This window comes from Stereum hirsutum (assembly GCF_000264905.1).
Source record: "Stereum hirsutum FP-91666 SS1 unplaced genomic scaffold STEHIscaffold_4, whole genome shotgun sequence".
NCBI lineage: Eukaryota > Fungi > Basidiomycota > Agaricomycetes > Russulales > Stereaceae > Stereum > Stereum hirsutum.
This window is the reverse complement of record NW_006763134.1, coordinates 2,354,354-2,367,450: the sequence shown is the minus strand read 5'-3', so window position 1 is coordinate 2,367,450 and position 13,097 is coordinate 2,354,354. Positions and strand designations below refer to the sequence as shown.

Here is a 13,097-nt window from a genome sequence, read left to right as displayed (position 1 = left end):
GGGGCGGTCTCATTGCCACACCCTGAATCGTTTGTGAAACCTTTGCCCACCTTGAGAGCAGCAGGAGATAGACGCATCACTACATGACCAGCCATAATCCACCCAAAAAAATCAAGAAAATACATCACAAATAAATCTGGATCATCTAACAGGACCGGATGTCTACAGGATCGTGTACCATGTCCGTGCAAGAAGTATATTAAGCGAATAACGTAGATACAGTTGGGGACATGTGGGATGGCATAATACTTCTAAGTATGCTATGATGTGGCAAGTACGATGACAGCGCAAGTTGAGTTAGGATGAGGATCCGATTCGTGAAGGAGGATACATCTGGTGTGTAATGGTCATGGAGAGCTTCGTGAGGATTTTTCGATATTGTGATCGTGGGCTACAACTCGGACAGATGGGAGACGATCATATTGGGTAGCATGATGCGAACGGCACAATGACAGGTCGGTGAGGTCTGGGGTATAGTGTATGTCGAGGGAAATTTCGATTAAGAGCTACACGAGAACGGGTGGCTGTATGCGCCGCTAGCATACTAAACGCATCAAAAGAGCACACATCAGCAACAGGACCGACGCAAACAAGTGAAAGGGAAACAGACGACTGAGAGAATACGTACATTATCCGCGATACTCTTGATAGACGAATACAGACCCAACACCATGATAACTGCAGACATGATGATCTATTGCCAAAATATCAGTCAGACGAGAGGGGCGCAAACGAACAAAGACAAGCAATAGCGAGCACAAGAAAAGATCAAACGCACCACAAAAACACTAGTCAAAAACATCGCCAGTCGACTCCTACTGGACCAATACCCCGCATACGAAGTCCGATCTCCGGCAGGTCCTTTCGGTCCGTTATCGTAGAGCCAGAGGACGCCGGAGAGGCCGTATGTGAACCAGATGGTAAGGATGGAGGAGATCACGGAGAGGAGGTCGGAGAAGAACTGGTTTTTGTGGGAGTGATCGTCAGTATATCTCAACAACCATCATAACAACGGGAAGGTGGGCACGGGGAAATATCTGCAGTACGAAAAATTGGAGGAATGGGAAGAGAAGGACGTGGAAGATATGAAACGAGCATACGCACCGGGATGACTTCAGCGATGACAAACCCAGCAATCCATATCGCAGCACAGATGGCAGCCCACATTCCCCACGTCTTCCACGAGCGCGAGGTTAAGTGACGAGAACTACGGAAGAGGGTGAGGAAGATGAATTTGGCGGCGACATAGGAGGCGATGACGCCTGCGATGACTGTGTTTACAAAAGCCACTCGTCAGCACACGTAGAAGGCGATAGAACAGAAGCGAGTAGGGACGTACTGATGGAGACGAGGGCGATGGCGCTGTGAGTTGGTTAACGAGATTCGGTTTCGGATGGTCAACGAGACGGCCAGACCATTAGGAAAAGATATTGGCTACGCACTATGCAGTGATACGAACGGGCTTCGACGTCATCGTAAGGGCGGGGGAGGTCACGTACTGACCACCGAACGAGTAGATCGTGGCTCCTACGACGACACTTACGAACGTGGGTCAGCTTTACAGAACGCTAGGACTGGACGAGGACCGAAAAGGACTTACTAGAACGTTGTGGCGACGATCTGTACAAGTCCGAGAGAGTACTTGAAGTCGGCGGGGTTCTTCATCTCGGCCACGAACGAGAAGATGGCGACATGTCCACCGTAGGCGAACACTGCACCGACAAATTTCAAGTCGACCATCAGTATACTCACCGTAGGCCACGGACGCCACATTGAGAATAGAATGTGTACTGACCAATGTTGGTGATCGCATTGATTGTTTCGGTGAAACCGTGGTTCTCAAATGCCTTCCACCTCACCGCACCATTATCGGGGAAGTCTGGGAGGTCAGAGTCGGATTGTATACCAGTGGCGACGATGGTGATGAAACAGGCAGTGAGGATGGCGGTCACGCTGACGAAGGAGATGTAGGAAACCTTCTCAAATGTACGGGGAATGGTCAACCTACCATGGCTGTTAGGGCGACAGAGTTTATGGGCGTGAAAGAGGAAGGGGCGTACAGGAAGGATACGATAGCGATGATGGCTGCCCATGCAATATTGCAAATGGCGCCACTGGAGATGTTGTTGAGAGCGATGGCTCCGGAAAGAGCATGTGATCCTGCTACGAAGACGGACTGCGAAGAGAGTATGAGTTTGTTGAATATGGTATCGACCTGGAATGTTATACGGACCTTGGTAACAAGCATGGCGCCCAAGAGCCAGAAACCCTTCCTACCAGCGACGACACCACCGGCATCCGCGAAGTTCATGACACCAGGATCTTTGCGTAGAGGATGAGAACAATATAAAATGACAACGCTAACAAATACTCACGATTAACCTTGAATTGAACGATCACGTATCCAGTCTGCCACGATAGGGCGGCTAGAGCGATGGTCGTGAAAATACCCTGTAGGGTCCCAGTAAGCAGAAGCCCGCCGGGACAATGATTTTGGTTGAGCGTACCCCGAACATGCCCAATCGATAGAAAACTTTCGGGAAGCTGAGAATACCCAGCGCAATTGTCTGAGGCAGAATCTGAGCTGTCGCCACAACTACATAAACAGAAGGAGACGTACCTCGGCCATGATTAGAGCCCCCGCCTTGATCCACCCCATATTGCGGTACTCGATGTAGTCACCGCCATGCTTTCCTTCGGCAGCCTGTGCAAAAGGATCTACATCCATAGCATCTGCTACAACCCGCATCCCTTCGTCCTTTTTCTCCGTATCACGTTGGGGCGAGACTTCGTTACTCGAGGATGTTGGCGTGTGGCCCTTTTCCATAGCATTGCTGGTCATGATAGAGATGAAATTGAAGTTTTAAACAATTGCGGTCGCGTAGATGCAATAGCAGTGGTAATAGGAATGGGAGACAAGCAGAATGGGAGGGCCGAGCGCGAAAAAAGCGAACGCATGCTCCCAGCAGCCAAACAATATATACACACGGGCGCACCTCGATCGGTGCCACAGCAAAATCTCGACGCTCGTGGAGGAAAGTGTATGAATGTTCTGCCCGCTGCCACCGGCGGCTCCCACTGCGGCTGATCGCGCCTCCTCTGTCAATGTTTGGGGTTTTTGCTTCCGCACCGACGCATGCATCTTCGCCGATGCCCGTCTCAAACGAACAGCCGTCGCGGCCGACGGGCGAGGTAAGCGACTCAAGGTTCCTCGGCCACACTCGAACCGTCTCGCGCACCTCAAGGTGTAATATTGTTGAAGATTTTCGAGTCGAGAAACGAGACCCGGACAAAGCCCTTCAAAGCGGATGGCTGGAAGAGGCTGGAACGGCCATGTGTGTGGGCCGCAGAAAAACCTCGGCGCCAATGCGAACGATGACAACGGAGGCAAAGGAATGGTGACTGAAAGTTCGACAAGACTTCAACAAGCGCACCTCTACACGATGATGAGAGGCTGCCATAAAAGATATAACCACTGTCCAAGCGGTGTGCTAGTATCAAGCTATTGCTCTCTCTTCGTCGTCGTTGAAGTGGTTTAGATACCTGCGCGGTTGTCACCGTATACATACCAGTCATCCCCAATCTCCTCTGCACAAGTACATCGTCCTCAATGGCAATCATTGAGCACGGAAAATGGGTCTCTGATAAGCTGGAGAACCTGTGCCATAGGACGAGGTGATAGTAAGAACTCAAGTTTGAATGGGACTGAGACGTAATGTGGGGCGCCACAACTCTCGCGTGTTTCTCGGGAAATGCCGATACAGCGCCAACCAGGCGGTCCAAATTGTTTAATGCCACACCGCCACCTCAGCTCTCTTCGACGTTCACCTCTACTCATGAACAGGACTGTTCTTTGCTCTCTGTCATAATCTGAATTACAGGGTCTCACTCTCTCACCGCCTACAAACAATCTCCGACCCGCGGAGAAAGATGGTAATGATGGTGATTCAGGAATCAGAACCCTTCAGGACGGTCGGGTCACCGGTGGACGCCATCGCAACGAGATGTTCAGTGCGCCAGGATGGGATGTATTCCATGAGGCTTAGAACCCCATTGATCAGCAAAGACGCGGAGTATGTCTTTGATCCTTGCTCTGCTACTGATATGGTCGTCGACATGGTCGGCGGTAGGATTCAATACACTCCCAAGTAATGCTAAACGCAGTCGAGGAGAAACATTACTACAGGCAGGTTTCGGGGAGTGAAGGGAAAACCTCGAAGACCCACTTCTCTCAACAGGCTATATGTACGACGGCGGCGCCCCAACATCACTTGCTGACCATTCGATGATCTGGTGTTACTAGACGCACATCATGCACGTTTGCGCGCACAATGATCCTCCGATGTGACGATACCCGTTATCTATATGCCGCAATGAGTATATAAGCTCGCTGTCTGACGAGCCCAAATTGCTTCTCCTCCTGTTGTTCCCGCTCTTTTCTTGTTCTCATCTTCCTCTTCGCATTCCTTTGGTTTTGTGGACCATCGCAGTCCCCTGGCGGGTTATGATGTTATCTGCTGACCAGGAAGACACTTTGTTCACTTTCACCGAGATTCTGTGTCAGACCATTGGCTATGGTAAGCACTCGACTGTGCTGTCCATGTGGAACGAACGACACTCACGCTGATCTCCCTCTCTTCAGGCGTTTTCATCGCAATCATCCCTATGTCGACCCATGTTCTGGTGTGAGCCTTAGCTCTAGAATGTTCATGGGATTTATGGAGATGCTAACTAGTGGACTGTTTCGATTTTGAAAGCAAACAAGGCATGAACGTCCGGTCCAACATCATCATGCTTGCCATCACGCTGGGCATATTCGCTTTCTCGACTGCATACTGGGCGGTTTCCGTCGCTTCTCTCGTCTCGAAGATAACACAGGAACACGTACATAGAAACACGGTCATTCGACAGATCTTTAATGCTGTTGTACTCACTAACTGTAAGGCAGTCCCTTCATTATATAGCATGAATGTATACGGATCAGATCGCTGATGGTTGATGCGGAATGACAAAATGAAACAGATCTCTTCGCAGATGGCGTTGTTGTGTGGCGGATGCGAGTTCTGTGCGCTACCCGTTTCTCGAAAAAGATCTTGATGATCCCATCCGTCATGCTTGGTTTCACGACACGTACGTCTCAGCCTCCATTCTTTCTATTATATGCTCAACTCCCTATGACCAACATATGATGTTCCTCTGTGGAACAATAGTGTCTGTTTCGACGACCATCATACTCCGTAGCGCGATTGCGGCGGCTCCAAATAACGCAGTCCCTCGCCATGGGCCTCTCGCCACCATTCTCGACGTCAACCAAATCGTCAATTTAGGGTTCTCGCTCATCACAAACGTTACCGCCACTTCGATGATCGGCATCTGGGCATGGTACATGACATTCATCTATTCTCTTCAGCTCACTCATTTTACGCGGATCGCACGATTACAGGCAATATCGACGATCAATTCGCGTCAACCTGCAATCGTCTAGAAGTACACAAGTTGAACGTATCCTAGTCTTACTCGCCGAATCAGGGCTTGTGTATTGCGTCTCATCCGTGAGCTGCCTTCATATCAGAACTATTCGTCGCTCGCTCAACAACATCGTGTCATCGACGATGAACTCGCTCCGTGTTTTATAGGCTGTTGTACTTGCCGGATCCTTCATCCATGTACCAGGTGGAACGCTGGGTGACATTTATACGGGCATACATGCCCAGATTGCTGTCAGTTCCTTTCTTGCTTCCCCCACCATCCACACACTCACTGGACGGTCTGCCCTGTGACCTTTGGTTCAACGTAGGGAATGTATCCAGCACTAGTCATGATCCTCGTAAACACCCAACGCACCTCAAAAGCTCTAACATCCATCTCCCGCTCTGACCCTACCATGAACGCCAACGCCAACCGAAGTGCCAACCTCAATAAAACCGAGACCCTTGGTAGCATGCATTTCAACGCCAACCATGCTGCTACGAACCATGGTCAGCGGGGAACGATCGGCTTGGTATCGCGACAGACCAGAGATAGCGGGATGTTCAATGTGACTATTGATATAGCGAGTCGTGGGCCGGAGGAGACGTTCAGTACGGTGCATGAGGATTTGGAAGCGGGAATGGGGATGGAGAGGGGTAGGAGTAGATCCCGAGAAGACGGTAGGAGGGATACGTATGAGGATGATAGAATAAGGGCGAAGGAGGGGATGGTCTGATCTTCATTCCTTACTAAGTTAAGTGTGCTGGGTGATTGCTTTCCCTCCGGTGTCAGAGTGTTTTCTCGCTTCCTATTTTCGTTTCCTCTAGATAAAATGGCGACATCGACTGTCCTTCTGTGCGGATGTAGGAGTGTTTTCCACTCTGTTTTTGCTCTCGTAGCGTACCTGTCCTTTCACACTTGTGTATTTGCCGTACTGTATCATTTCTACCCGGTGTATAATCAAACGTTTGCTCCGTTCATTGAGTCTCGTGACAGGCTGTATGACGAAAATCGATCTTGTTCGTCTGGTACTGCTGTGACCAATCCGCATCATCTACTCAATAATTACAAGTCTATCGATACAACACGTTCAACAACACACGACATTCTCTTACCCACCAGGTTCAGCCTGTGTGGTTCGCCACTGCAAAGAAACAGCTATTAACCCTGCTCATTCTGAGCGGCCATGTATGACGCGACGGATCCCATAGCACGCCAGAAGGGCTTCGTGATACCACCAGCTGCGGCCTGTTTGGTCGATTCGGCATCGGTAATGCTGCCCGGGCTTCCCCAAGCTCCGCCACCCTGTATTATTTTCGAGGAAGGTTAGCCCAGCGACCATGACAAAGCGAAAGGCTCAGCACGCACAGGTGTGTGAATGATGATGCTCTCGCCCGCCAAGACGTTGATCGTAGCTTTATGACAACAACGCTTGAGTATACACCAAGACACGAAAATTTGTGCAGTCCGAAAGACGTACCTCGAGGACCGAGGTTGACCTTCCTGAGCGATCCGTCCCTGTTCTTCCTCATCCAATAATGAGCACCACTCTGCCCTGGCTCACCACCCTCCATCCCGTATGGCTGCGTGACCCGTCTCTCGCCGATGAGGAAAGTCTTGCAGTCTTTCGTGAAGTGGAACTCGCGATGAACACCATTACCCCCGTTGAACCGTCCCTGTCGTCCAGTCAGCGTTAATCCACCCCAACCAGTTTGAGACGTAGCGCAGCGGTGACGATGACCTACCTTCCCACCAGAATCTTCCCGGATTGAGAACTCCTTGACGATGACTGGGAAGCGTTTCTCGATAGTTTCGACGTCGGTTATACGTGTGTTGGTCCTGCGCATGAACGTGAGCCTCCAGATACAAGTTAAGGGCTATGGAGGACAGAACATACATATGGACATGCACGCCAGACGATCCATGCCATGTAGGACCCTGAACCACGTCAATTAGCCATCCAATCCTCTGTCGTGAGATGTCATAGTCGAATCGTGAACTCACAGCACCACTACCGCCACAAATCGTCTCTCCATAGTTGTACTCTCCATAATTGAAGTGGAACACATTCATGCAACCTTGAGATGCCGCCGCTGCATGGAACGCCTTGAAGACAACGTCGGTTACTCGCTGTGAAACTTCAGTGTTACCGGAGGAGACGGCGGCGTATTCAGAGGGGTTGACGATACTGTTGTCCGGGACGCGGAGCTCGATGGGCACCATGACGCCGGAGTTCAGAGGCATCTGTAGGATATATGGAGAAAATTAGTGTTTTGCACAAGCCTAAAGACCGAGGAGACAAGTACGTCAGTTCCAACGAGACAACGCATGCAATATGTGAGCGCGGAGCGAACGACAGCTAATAATCGGACGTCAATAATCAGGAAAGCGCTGATAATTTTTGATCTCACCTGTTGGTGCATTCGTGTTCGCGTTTCTACATATGAGATTCAGCATCCTCGTCTTCAGTAAGGTCATAGTAGGACGTACACTTCTGGGCTCGTGCCTTCAAAATCGAAAATGGCGGAACCATCCTCTTCATCTGAAAGATTGAAGCAACGCATTAGACCGTAATAATGCCGTATATGAATTAATACACATACTGAGAGTAATCGACAAGGCGATCGCTGAAAGAAATAAACATCAGTCTACGTCACCCGCAGTATAAGTATAAACTGCAACCCGTACCGGCCCCGTTATCCATGTAATCCACGGCGCTCAGTGTCTTTCCCATACGCTTGACGGTATCCCGGAATAACTGCCTAACAGCGACTTCTGCGTTGTCACGAATGGCTTTCATGTAGGCCTAGCGCTGCCTTTCAGTTAATCGTCGCAGGTAAGAAAAAGGGAGGCTACCCACAATGACGACATCGCCTCGGAACTCCTCGAATAGGGCCTCAATCTGCACAGCTGAGAGAGAGGAGGTCAGGACCTCAATCAGAAAGAATGAGGGTAACTCACCTCCGACGGCGTTCGCAGCGGACTGAGCCTGCATGTCGCTGATGTTGTCTTGGATACGACGAGAGGCTTCGCAGTTAGGGTAGTCGCCTGCGGCTTTGAAAATCGAGATGATTTCTTTCTCTATCCCATACGCAATCAGGATGAGTGACAATGTAAATAGTGACTGACCGTGTGCTTACCATTAAACTCGCCGTTTGTGATCAACTTGAGGGTCATGATCTGGGCGCCTTCCTCCCATAGTTCCTGTACCTATAGTCAGAACAAACCGTTTCTCAGAATGTGGCGGAGGAGCTTACAGCGCTATTGGGAGGCATTGAGTTTCCATCCAGACCACCGATGTCACCTGAACGTCGACGTATGAGTATCGTGAGAAGTATGACGTGTGGCGTATGTCGTACCATGATGACCTCTCGACGCCACCCAGAAAATGATCTCATCGTCGGTTCCTTCCCTGAATACAGGAGTGACAACAGTGATATCCTATGTATATCGCCATTAGATTTCAATGGTCCTGCTCCTCTATAAGTGTGATACGTGCAGGCAAATGGCTACCGCCGGCTTGAGGGTGATTCGAGACCAGGACATCGCCGCGCTTGAGGTTGCCCTTCCAATAATTCAGCTGGTACTGCACGCAGTATGCCATGGCACCAAGATGAACAGGTACGGCGGGTGCTGTAGGTCCGTTAGCCTTGTTGTACTCCCGATATGGTAAAACCTTGCTCACCATTTGCGACCAGGTAGCCTAATTAACGTCGTGAGTGTGCGGTTTCGAGAGAACAAGGGTATAAAAGGGACAAACCTTCGGTATCGAAAATAGCGCACGAGAAGTCAAGACGTTCCTTTATCTGGAGCGAAACGGCAGTCTTCTGGAGGGTTCGACCCATCTACAAACCCAACTCTCATGAGCAATCAATGTGCATAGCCCTGAGCGAGCAGCCAACTGACCATCTCAGCAATAGCCATCTATGCCACGCAACAGCGTCAGTACATTCACCATACAATAGCGGGGTGAAAACATACGAAACGGTGACCAAAAACGGATGTCTGTATGAGAGAAGCCATGTAAGTCACAGTGGAGGATAAAGGTAAGTCAAAGCGACTCGCCATGATAGGATCAATAACATCGGCACTGAGTTGTTTCTTTTCACCAAGACCAACATCAATAACAACGTGCGAGCTCAGCATCGTCGCAGTCGCTCCAGGGGTGACAAGTAGCGTTTGAGTCTGTTCGGTCATCGCCAGGCCACAACAAGCCACACAGAAAACGCTCGTCAAGTCTGCCATTAGGTAGAAGATCGGAAAATGGACGTACATCGTCGATGACGATAGCCGGACCATGTACTAGCGTACCAGGAGCCAGTTTACCCAACAGGTAAACCGGCGTACTCACCCTTCCGGTCTCCTCGAAGTATACGTTCACCACAGCAGCTGCGATAGTAGAATCGACGGCTTGAGTTACGGTAGACACGCGCTCAGCGTGAAGTTTCGAGCCTTCGGATTTGCGAGACTCGTTGCTGAGACCAATGCCACGGACGCGAACGTCGTCGATGAGAATGTCGCGAGGAAGAAGGAATTGGAATTCTTTCTTGTGTATTTTGAGGAACTCCTTGCCAAAGTCTGCAGGGAACACCAGTTCTCGCCGTCAGCATACGGCTTCTAAACGAATAGTGAATATCAGTCAGAGAAACTACGCACCACCATCCTCAGGCTCCTTCACCACCAACTGCGCATCGCTGCCATTGTACCTCATGAACAGATACTTCTCAAACACCAACTTCATACCGTCATCACCTTCCACCTGGCTCTCTTTTATCCCCTGTCCCTCCAAATCGTCCCTCGCCCTCTTTACAAGTTCCTCGAACTTCGACTTCAACCTCTCGTCAGCGCCCTCCTTACCCCATACCTCGCTCGCAGGCATACTCTGTTCAGAGACGGTATCTGCGAGGGCCATACCATACGCGGAGAGAATAGAGGAGTATTTGTGGATAATAACGGTGTTGATACCGAGGATACGAGCGAGAGGACAGGCGTGTTGGCCACCGGCGCCGCCAAAGGAGGCGAGGTTCTGCGCGGAGGAAAGCGCGAACAAAACAGTCAGCAAGATCAGACGATGCGATACAGAGTGACCTGACGTACGTGGTTCTTCAAAGAGTATCCCCTTCCTTCACTCAACGACCTGATAGGCCTCGCCATACTCTCATTCGCCACAGCCAAGAACCTATCACCAATCCGCAAAGTTAGCGCCAACGCTGCGTTATGTGGCCCAACAGTTCACACCTTCTCGACAAACGATGAATAGAAAAGATACTCACCCAGAAGCGACCTCTTCAGGAGTCTTGGTCCCTCCCGTGTCCGCATTGATCTGCTTGGTGAGCTCCTCAAATTTCGTCTTCGTGATTTCAAAGTCAAGAGGCATGTCTTCAGTTGGACCGAAAATCTTCGGGAAAAAGTCGGGCTGTATGCGACCGAGAAAAAGATTGGCATCCGTGACGCTACGTACGACGCGCCGAGTCAACATTTTGGCTGGTTTTATAGAAAACATGCGCAGAACATGGATGGGCATACGTGAGAGGACCGCCTTTACGATAGCAGGCCGGGCCAGGGTGTGCACTGGCGGATTCGGGACCAACGACGAAGAGACCATTCCTCCAGAAGAGGATGGAGCCACCACCGGAGGCAACAGTGTTGATGTCGCATTGAGCGGTCTGAATCATCACTCTGAAGAACATAAAATGTCAGCAATGAACTGGGCAGTTGGCGGTATCTGGAACGAACCCAGCGGTGACGGTCTCGAAGACGTGCTCGAGCGTGCCAGCGTATCGAGAGACATCCGTCGAAGTACCTCTATTAAACGGTAGCAGTTGGATATGAGTACGTGAAGTCCTAAAGTAAATACGTTTACCCACCCCATGTCGAACCCAATTACCCCCGTCCCTGAGACAATCAATAATTAGGTATGGAATTCAAATACAGGTCCAGAATAAAACATACCATCCTCTGGGGAGTAAGAGGTTCGCGCATATCCAACGACACCACCAGCAGGACCAGACAAAATCGCCCTCAGTCCCGAGAACTTCCGATGATGCACCAATCCACCATCAGACTGCATAAACTCAACCCTGGTCAAGTCATCTTTCAGCTCTCCCTTGAAACCTACACAAACATACCATTGGACGATCAATATACCCCCTTGGGGCACTAGCAAATAAAATAGACGAACCTTTGGCGATGTTATCGAGGTACGTTCGGATATGTGGCGTAAGATAGGCGTCCGCTGTGGCACTCATTCCGCGAGGGACTATTTTGACCATAGCTTGCAATTGGGACGAAAGTGAGATATGGGCAAACCCGATTTCGTGAGCAATTTCACGAATAATAAGTTCATGCTCGGGATAGGTGTAGCTATAGATAGTACGAGCAGTATGGCATGAGGGTGGCGCATGAAATGATCGAGCGAGACGGCGTCTTACGAGTGAACGAATGCGACTGCAATGGACTGAAAGCCTTGCTCGCGAAGTAGTTTGAGCTCTTTGCGTACTTGGTTCTCATCTATTGTTGGGAGAAAATGAGGTTAACGAATCGTTCACGAATTCGACATCACGGCACGGCGTAAGAAGACCGACCTAGCTTCTGAACGACTCGCACAACATCTCCGCTTACTCCTCTCACAAGCCCGTCCTCTAGCATCGCATCTAGAGGTCTCGGGACATCGCCGATACAATCCGCGATCGTTACCCTCTCCTCAACCTCGACAACCTTCTCGAAAAGCACACCCGGTCTCTTAATGTCGAGATCGAAAAGAGCTGGTCGAGACTGGTTTCCGATGAAGAGGAGATCTTTGAAACCTTTGGTGACGAGAAGCGCAGATTTGACACCTTTGCGCTCGAGGAGGGCGTTTGTGGCGACGGTGGTCCCCTGACGAATTACCTGAATCAAACCGAGTCAGTATGTGGCCTCGTAAATGAACTCTTCCGGAAGACGGGGTGACTTACCTCGATCTCTGAGGTGTCTAGTTGTTGTCCCCGTAGAATCTTTACTCCGAGAGCGATCTCGAGGACGCGTCGAATGCCTGTTGACATCACGTGAGTATCAACTCCGTTCCATGCGCAATCCTTCAATTCGAAGTGCACCTTCAGTAGGAGCATCGGCTGCAAGAAAAAGGTTCGTCAGGGACTTGTGCGACCGTGCGAATAATCTAGAAACATACGATAGTTGTCTGGGTCAACAGACAAAAGTTTGATGACGATATCCTCTTCCCATCCCGGCACAATACCCAGAACATCTGTGAATGTACCACCACGATCCTGTTCACAGCAATTATGAGCACCATATGGCCGAATTAAGGAGCCACACTACTCACAATAGCGATGGTTATCTTCCCGGTCCTGTCTGAGGGTGTTGAAGGCATGTCCAGGGCTGTTTGAGGCGTGACCGCTGGGTCAACGGAGTAATGAGTATATCAAGGAGCGGATAAGTAACACGAAAGACAAGATCAGTCGGAAGAAGTTGAGTCGAGCTCAAGCGTGAATCCAAGAGGATATCAGCTTTGGTGACGTCGAGCTACATAAAGTAGTGAGACCCGCGGATAGAAGCTATCAGCAAACGCGGAAGCCGGATCCGTTCCTCTCATCCCGCAATTGCAGCGGCAACTATGAGTGAAATCTGTT

At 50.2% G+C, this 13,097-nt stretch overlaps 3 protein-coding genes across 3 annotated transcripts; 1 reads left to right on the top strand and 2 right to left on the bottom strand.

Moving 5' to 3' along the window:
* Nucleotides 1–346: 346 nt before the first annotated feature.
* On the bottom strand, nt 347–2,728 carry STEHIDRAFT_94487 (uncharacterized protein; the record flags this gene model as incomplete). Its single annotated transcript, XM_007302118.1, has 12 exons — nt 347–544; nt 629–694; nt 779–961; nt 1,105–1,289; nt 1,456–1,538; nt 1,601–1,712; nt 1,796–2,004; nt 2,061–2,176; nt 2,234–2,322; nt 2,376–2,451; nt 2,508–2,567; nt 2,621–2,728. The coding sequence occupies 12 exons, from the start codon at nt 2,726–2,728 to the stop codon at nt 500–502; spliced, it is 1,332 nt and encodes a 443-aa protein (XP_007302180.1). The 3' UTR covers nt 347–499.
* Nucleotides 2,729–4,439: 1,711 nt separating this feature from the next.
* Nucleotides 4,440–6,205, top strand: STEHIDRAFT_138305 (uncharacterized protein; the record flags this gene model as incomplete). The annotated part of the gene is made up of 8 exons (XM_007302117.1): nt 4,440–4,577; nt 4,643–4,685; nt 4,758–4,939; nt 5,023–5,130; nt 5,211–5,382; nt 5,444–5,552; nt 5,637–5,720; nt 5,798–6,205. Exons 1-8 carry the CDS (start codon nt 4,505–4,507, stop codon nt 6,203–6,205), a joined length of 1,179 nt encoding a protein of 392 aa, XP_007302179.1. The 5' UTR covers nt 4,440–4,504.
* Nucleotides 6,206–6,505: 300 nt separating this feature from the next.
* Nucleotides 6,506–13,070, bottom strand: STEHIDRAFT_145957 (uncharacterized protein). Its single transcript, XM_007302116.1, has 37 exons — nt 12,791–13,070; nt 12,638–12,734; nt 12,561–12,578; nt 12,423–12,499; nt 12,054–12,357; nt 11,901–11,979; nt 11,651–11,832; nt 11,422–11,583; nt 11,337–11,364; nt 11,206–11,274; nt 10,996–11,148; nt 10,743–10,922; nt 10,567–10,648; nt 10,126–10,495; nt 9,743–10,047; nt 9,535–9,654; nt 9,451–9,474; nt 9,376–9,393; nt 9,230–9,314; nt 9,155–9,172; nt 8,969–9,102; nt 8,829–8,910; nt 8,727–8,773; nt 8,610–8,673; nt 8,431–8,550; nt 8,330–8,379; nt 8,158–8,275; nt 8,073–8,096; nt 7,960–8,011; nt 7,881–7,906; nt 7,776–7,828; nt 7,474–7,713; nt 7,367–7,407; nt 7,215–7,308; nt 6,950–7,145; nt 6,838–6,884; nt 6,506–6,774 (listed from the first exon to the last, which is right to left on the bottom strand). The coding sequence occupies exons 1-37, from the start codon at nt 12,836–12,838 to the stop codon at nt 6,631–6,633; spliced, it is 3,951 nt and encodes a 1,316-aa protein (XP_007302178.1). The 5' UTR covers nt 12,839–13,070; the 3' UTR covers nt 6,506–6,630.
* Between the last annotated feature and the right edge of the window lie 27 nt (nt 13,071–13,097).

Bases quoted from the DNA above. Each gene is read 5' to 3' on its own strand.
- STEHIDRAFT_145957 (XM_007302116.1), bottom strand. From the start codon at position 12,838: ATGCCTTCAACACCCTCAGACAGGACCGGGAAGATAACCATCGCTATT. The intron at 8,674-8,726 runs GTAAGCTCCTCC...CTATAGGTACAG, and splicing joins CAATGCCTCCCAATAGCGCT to GAACTATGGGAGGAAGGCGC. The intron at 8,276-8,329 runs GTGGGTAGCCTC...AGGCAGCGCTAG, and splicing joins TCCGAGGCGATGTCGTCATT to GCCTACATGAAAGCCATTCG.